The 7,847-nt window shown below is 42.0% G+C and overlaps 1 protein-coding gene across 4 annotated transcripts in view; it reads right to left on the bottom strand.

Moving 5' to 3' along the window:
* Window positions 1-449: 449 nt before the first annotated feature.
* Window positions 450-7,847, bottom strand: part of UBASH3B (ubiquitin associated and SH3 domain containing B) — a 70,442-nt gene continuing 63,044 nt past the window's right edge. For all 4 annotated transcript variants that reach the window (XM_075190419.1, XM_075190420.1, XM_075190422.1 and 1 more), the window contains exons 12-14: window positions 5,862-5,968; window positions 5,505-5,614; window positions 450-4,628 (exon numbers count right to left, since the gene is read on the bottom strand). In XM_075190419.1, the coding sequence (XP_075046520.1) occupies window positions 4,491-4,628; window positions 5,505-5,614; window positions 5,862-5,968 (355 nt within the window). In that variant the 3' untranslated portion in view covers window positions 450-4,490. The remainder of the gene's footprint in view (window positions 4,629-5,504; window positions 5,615-5,861; window positions 5,969-7,847) is intronic.

Here is a 7,847-nt window from a genome sequence, read left to right as displayed (position 1 = left end):
CTGTCTCTTCCATCTCTATGCAGTGATTGCCCGACCACAAGCAGTCTGTAGTTCTAGGGTCACGCAGTGTCTGCTGCCCCCTACTGTTCACCAGCAGTGTGTACAGATAATTAATCACCAGGCTGAGGACTTGTTGGTGTCCAACGTCTCAGGAACGCAGTGCAAGAAACCACAGGGGTGAGTGTGGAAGTGGGAGTGTATGTGTGTATATATATATAGTTTAGAGCACGAGGGACCGTTATCTCATACTCCAAATATCCACAATGAAACTCCAGGGCTGTATCGGCCACATCCCTTTTTCACGCAACTGTGGCCACACCCGTCCTTCTGTCCATCGGAATGTTATTTTATGGATAGTATGATACATTTCAGAAAATACAATTACATTTCTACAGATCTCTGCCCCAACTCGTATATTTCATTACAAAGTAACAAACAGAGCCTTCAGATACAGAGAGACACGTTTATTTCAGTAACCCAACGCGTTTTATGACAAAATACATAACTAGCACTGGACTGAAAAAGGGAATATTTGAATCTTCATTTCAGTTGACGGGACATCTGCATTGTAATACACGCTAGACACAATGAAGACGTGTCGGAATCCAGTGTGAGAAATCCCTATTAATGCTACGATGATCCCTCCAAGCAGATTAGCAGCCTGCAAAGCATAAAAAGTGCAACGAGAGGACGGCGCGTTCAGGATGACGCCTCTCCGTAGGGTAGGGCTGCAGTTCCCAGAGTGCTGTGCGCTAAACAGGGACATCCTGAATCTCTTCCTTGCTTCTCTGAGCTAAATATCTATCACTGTTTTACTAAAAGGCACCGTCAAGTCAAGTGCTTGGGAATTTATCAGATAACCCAGAAATTAGCCGCCATGACGGCGACGGACCTCCGCTGAGGTAACTGCTTAGCTGCAGAGTTCATTATTATTGTGAAAGTCTCTTACAGAGCGGCAGAAACAGGGACTCTTATGGTCCCTGTTTTATCAAACCATCTACATAATAAGAAGTCTTAAAATAATACAAATAGCTATTTCATGAACCCAATATCCAACCATACAACGTAAAGGTAATTAAAGGGGGTTTAAGACATCTGTAATGTATTGGTTTGTACTTCGCCCTCATGCAACTTTTACGAAATAAATTACATTATCCTCCGTGTGTTTCATCAAATAATTATTTTTGTTTTGGTGAAAGACACAGAAACACGACAGATAAAGCGATGCATATAGTAACAGTGCAGGAGGCCACAAACAAACACAAGTTAAAGTCACTTGAAGGTGAACCCCCTTTAATTAATATGCTGCAGTGGCCATTGGATGACAGCTCCCCCTGGTGGTTACCCTGGGAACACCATATAATTATCTCTTGACTAAACATCACAGTTTTTAAACACATTTCACATAAGTGTCCGCAATTTTTGGTTTGATTGTCGTTCTTTAAATAAACATTTTTCATTCTCTTACACTCACAGAAAGTACAAATATAGCAGAATACTCTGTAGTACAGTGCAATTCTAATAGAAACAAGCTGTAGAGCATGCCGGATCTTGTAGTTCAGCCACCGGCCATCTTACTGTCCTGTAGAGGAATTATCATGTTACACAGGTAGGTAAGTACTTGGTATATGTGCAAATTCATTCCGAGAGTATATAGTTCAATATTGCAAACCTAGAATAGCCCTAAAATCCTGCCTGGGTCATACCCCTGTCTCTAAGACCCTCCAATGTGTGTGTATATGTTATATATTTATATATATATATATATATATATATATATATTTATATTTTTATATATATATATTTATATATATGGGATAGGCAGAGCCTATACTGGAAACACTGATATATATACACAACATCTGGCACATCAGATTTCCATCATTTGCTTTGGAATAAAACTGCTCTGGTTTCAGTAATCTGATAACTTCATGTCGGCAACAATTTGGTTTAGAGACGATCCACTAACTTTAACCAGTTCATTATTTTTGGGGCAGCATTGTAGAATAGATTTGTCATTTAAAAAACGACTATATAATTATTTGGGTGATCTGAACTTTCCTTGACAAAATTGGAAATTTGAATATTTAACTACTCATGCCCAGAATTACTGTTAGAATTATTGATGCAATGATTTCAATAGTGAAGATGCAGTTTGGTTTATACCCAAATAATGTTAAATTGTTATATATCTTCCCCTATACTAGTTCTGCTTTCTAAATATCAGGTCATCACAATGAATTAGACTCGCGCTTTGTGCAACAGCTTCCATTTAATGGATTTGTGGTGACTTGTCATAACTCCTGTTGATATGAATACCACCCTTAGGCTATGTACGCACAGACGGTGAATTTAAGTGTTCAGCGCGCGTTTCGCCTCACTTTGTAAACACAAGTGAAATGTTAAACATATATATATATAGTTATATGATCTATATCTTAAGTACACACAACAAGCAGAGTTTATCGTCATGAGATGGTTGTTTTGTGAACAACTTTGCCAACATCTCCATATAATGCTACGGGGATGGAAAATAAAGGTATATGACTCCCCCAACTGTAACAGACCTCCTAAATATAGGCAACGATGGTAACTGACTGTGTGGGAGTACCACTATTTTGTGGGCCAATCAGGATGAAGTGCTATAATCCATTAGCTGCCAAAACACTAAACATTGTACCGTATAGTAGCTGCCTGTCGTAGTATGATATCGCCGTATCCACGGACGCTAACGTCACACTTCATTTGGTTGGGGCTGTAATTTAGTTTCTCTGTCACTACAACACCTAACACAGGTAAACATTACACACAGCCCCCATTGTCTGTCTAACAGGTTCTATGTACATATCTTGTACTGCATAGCTTATCTCGCAGTAATGCAAAGTAACGAGCCTCTGGCATCTTGTGGGTTACATCAATACTCATGAGAATGCAGCTCATTATATATCCGTTATATTTCATGTCACTGCAAACAGGACAAATTAGGCCACTCCCAGTCTGACTGGACACACCCCAAAAAATTTAGGCCATTGGCTAGCATTAAATTGTGTGTGTCCCTCAAAAATCGGGACTGCTGGGAGCTATGTTACTACTTCCTATTGAGCCCATATGCTACATTCTCATAAATATATTATTTTTCCCAAAAAAATGTCTGCCTCTATCGCCTCTCAGACTTGCCAACCTTTGTAATAATGTCGACTCTCAATTTGTATTTATCATTATTATGTTATAATAAATTATTTCCAAAAACTAAGTATTGGCTCCATGTGACGGCGAATCGGTGTCAGAAACTTACTGACGTGTTACTTGTGTCAGCAGCACCCCAGGGTCAGAGGATGTTTAGGATATATTAACCGACCTCTGGTTTTATTACAAACGTTTCACTTCTTCTGTTTTTACGATCAATAATTCTAGCGCAGGTTGGCAGAGCCCGGTGGGCGAAGGCGACAAACGCTCTTTAGACGCGAGCCGTGTACCCAGCGCTGCATGGCAGAGAGACAAAATATTATAACTGAGTGAGGACAGCTCCACGTGTGATCTGGGGTCTGTCATTCTGCAGGTTTTGGGGGGTAATTTGGGAGAGTTGTGCAGATTTGCAGTGGTCTGAATGACCAAAACTTCTATTGTCCGATACCACCCGCTCAGGGTCAGGCTGGGCTGGGGGGTATTTGCCCCCCGGCCCGTCCCATAGTCGGCTATCTTGGGCTGCGTCACTTGCATTTTTTTTCTTTTAAAAGTCGAGTCTTTCCCCCCCAAACTAAAATTTGCCAGCCCTACCCTGACCCCACTAAATCCTTATACCCTGCTCATATTAATACTGTACTAGGTCTGTGATTCGCCCAGACAGGAGCTGCAGTGATTGGTGGAACAATTATTAATTATTAGAAGATAATCTACAAAATTCAATCCAAAAATGAGAACATGAAATGTTGAATTGGGAACAAAATTGTCCATTAATTTATCTTTTTTTACGTCTAAGTAACGTCAACACGATATTTCGTGTTTAAGATATTTGGGTGGAACCTGCCCAGAAAACATTATTTCTTTCAGGAAAAGTTAATAATCAAGAAATAATGATTTTGTTACTCTGCCACACGAGTACGTAGGGTCTGGATTCCACATTAATGGACGCAGCAAGTAATAAAAGGACCAGGAAGACGAGAGCTGGCTCAGCTCGGTGCCGGGACGCTCCGGCGCATCGATTCGCAGACGCTGAGCTTTACCTTGTATAAAGTGGCTGCAGATTCATGCTCTATATACACGGCCAACGCTATCTGTTTAATATACAGATATACCACTTTCACCTGGTAAATATTCATTTTCAACAAAAATATCTTATAAACCTCACATATATATATATATTTATAGGCGAAACATTTAATACATTGGTATATTTGGCCAGCGCCGTGATGCTTTGCCTGCATTTGCATCCAAAGGCAATTATGTTCTACAGTTTGATATGGATAAATAAGTGGGTCCATCACCAGTCCTCAGTCCTGCAGTAACGTCTCTCTCCAGTTAAAGCCGCCGGTTGGTCCGTGAGTGAGCGGGAGTATTGGAGGATCATTCAACTGCCAGAGATCCGAGTCTCCCAGCTCCTCACAGCAGCAAAATCCCAAGTACGGGATCTAGAAAGAGACCAGAGATCAGTCATTAGAAATTATATTTTCTTATTGTTATATCTAGCCTCAGCTTAAATAGATAAGTGGATAACGCACTATCTACAAGAGGGTAAACCTGTTTTTCTAGGTTCTCCTGCTCTGCATATGCAGTAAAAGTACTATCCATAGGCTCCAATGGAACAGCGCCCTCCAGTGGCCAAACGATCACACAACTGGTGAAATACTTCCTTCATTGACATAAATTATGGGGACAATCATTATTTATTGATTAAGGGGCAAAATTAATTTCTAATGAACAAATGTGGCCAAATTAAATGTTTCATTATATTAAGGGGGCAATATTATTGTATTATATCATAGGGCACTATGTAGTGCATCATGTGTGCATCATAGATAATTATTGCCCTCATAATTTATATATCAATGGTGCCTCCTCTTAGGTTCTGAATGACAGCATACAGGGGGAGCCATCTCCCCTCATTAACATCTCTTGTTTTGGCCGTTTGGATGGCGGTTTTGCAATTCCCAGCTTAGTAAATCCGCCTGTTTGTATGTTCATCAATGTTAATATCAGGATGGCGATCTGTAATGTGGCTTTTAATAATGTTCATTTTGGCCATTTTAATGGCAGTTTGGCCTTTACGGAATCCGGTGTTTTTAGAACGGCAAGAAACTGACGGTTTCATCAATCCGCCCTTTAGTAACTCTAGCCCTTAATGTTCGAACAAAGACATGAGAGTAACTGTATTTCGTTGTGAGAGGAATACTCTGCGCCCTCATGTAATGTAACTGTATCTACAGCTGGACTGGGTGTAAGTCAATAACCCCAAACAACATTCACCTCCAACCCCAGACGGGACGACGTCACCTCTCGGTAATTACCTTTCTGACCACCTGCACAAAGTCCTTGGCGTTCTGTAGGGGGAGACCCTGTAGCTGGCGGGTGCAGGCCTCCAGCGAGGAGGCGTGAGCTACGATCAGGATGTTGTTACCTGCGGAGTAACGGGGGGCAGGTGTAAGAAACGAATCTCGACCACACAGACAAAACACGTTCACAATCGTTTCTCCAGATACAGCCAGGAAAACGGAGGCTGAGAAACACACGGACCACGCGTTTCACCCACAGCAATATGTCTGTCCAGTACCTGCACCCTCAGGTTACTTTAATACCAACAGTTGTCTGGTCCGTTATCAGTAAAACATAATTCCCGGCTGCGGACGTCTCTACTCGGATCTCACCTTTGCTCTTACACTCGCTCAGAATATCACGGGTCACCTGGGAACTACGACTCATGTATGTGTCGTACGTCTCCGAAACCTGCAGTTTGCTGATCGCCAGGTGAGGTCTGCGGGATAGAACCAGGATCCATGTAACAAGCCAAACGTGATAAAATGACAGTACTCGTATTATATCAATGTAATACACAGATATTTACCCACAGAGTGAAGTAGTCCAAGAATTAAATTGCAAATCATGTTAAGAATGCATGTGCAGTACCACTTATGACCACCAGTTGGCGATAGAGTCCTTACATTCAATCAATCTATTTTTGTGTCATGTAGTTTGTACACTAGGCTGGGGCAGGATTTATCAATACCCTTATACCTTACATACAGATGTAGGCAGACTATATGTCACAAGTGAGAAGTAAGGGTGGCCCTGTGACATTTATAATGTGTATAAGTATTTCACCAATAATTACATTGACTTATCATCATAATTATGACTGTCCACAAAGATGGAGATATTTAAATGACCGGTAACATCACAGCAATAAAACAGATCATTCTGCAGCCAGACTGAGGGGCACAGAGGTGGTTCCTGAATCACACCCCCTGCCCCATCGCCCGGGCTCAGGATAGATAGATAGATAGATAGATATATATAATAGATTATATATATATATATATATATTATATATATAATCCTCAGGATCTGCATCTTGTGGGCGCTGAGCGTGAGACACACATATGAGGAACATTCTGCAGCTGGAGGTGGGGATAATGAAGGATGTAATTTGTATTACTCAGCAGCTATTTCCATAGATGTTTTACACAACACATGAAAGACGTTTGATAAGCAGCTAATTCAGATCAATCCTCCGCCCCGCACAGAGCAGAACATGAACAGATATTAATAAGGCACCTACTGAGCACAGTCACTCTCCCACTGATACAGACTAATCCCCCTCTGCAGTGTTACATGTACACTGAGCCCCTGCAGTGTGTAGTAATACGTTTATAAGAACTGAACCTGGAACCAGAGCTCCTCAACAAAGACCAGTATTCTACCGCTAATGACAGATATGTATGTAACAAATGAGATAACTATCTGCTATTAGGAATAATCCCTCGCTGGGGTATTAATGTACATTGTGAAGGCAGCTAATTTGTGATCTGTACCAATATCCAGTCTATCAGTTCACAATTAATTTGTCACATTACAGAGGTATGAGACACTTGGTGCCTCATTAATTACACTAATTCCTACGGATTTGATAAATTGCTTGAGACTGAGTGACGTCACTGGTTCCTAGTGACTGGATAGGCTGCACTCTCAGTGATGTCACTGGTTCCCAGTGACTGGATAGGCTGCACTCTCAGTGATGTCACTGGTTCCTAGTGACTGGATAGGCTGCACTCTCAGTGATGTCACTGGTTCCTAGTGACTGGATAGGCTGCACTCTCAGTGATGTCACTGGTTCCCAGTGACTAGATAGGCTGCACTCTCAGTGATGTCACTGGTTCCCAGTGACTGGATAGGCTGCACTCTCAGTGATGTCACTGGTTCCCAGTGACTGGATAGGCTGCACTCTCAGTGATGTCACTGGTTCCTAGTGACTGGATAGGCTGCATTCTCAGTGATGTCACTGGTTCCTAGTGACTGGATAGGCTGAACTCTCAGTGATGTCACTGGTTCCTAGTGACTGGATAGGCTGCACTCTCAGTGATGTCACTGGTTCCTAGTGACTGGATAGGCTGCACTCTCAGTGATGTCACTGGTTCCCAGTGACTAGATAGGCTGCACTCTCAGTGATGTCACTGGTTCCCAGTGACTGGATAGGCTGCACTCTCAGTGATGTCACTGGTTCCCAGTGACTGGATAGGCTGCACTCTCAGTGATGTCACTGGTTCCCAGTGACTAGATAGGCTGCACTCTCAGTGATGTCACTGGTTCCCAGTGACTGGATAGGCTGCACTCTCAGTGATGTCACTGGTTCCCAG

The sequence above is a fragment of the Mixophyes fleayi genome, chromosome 11 (assembly GCF_038048845.1).
Source record: "Mixophyes fleayi isolate aMixFle1 chromosome 11, aMixFle1.hap1, whole genome shotgun sequence".
Taxonomy (NCBI): domain Eukaryota; kingdom Metazoa; phylum Chordata; class Amphibia; order Anura; family Limnodynastidae; genus Mixophyes; species Mixophyes fleayi.
Note: the sequence above shows the minus strand (reverse complement) of the source record. Positions and strands in the feature narration are given on the sequence as shown.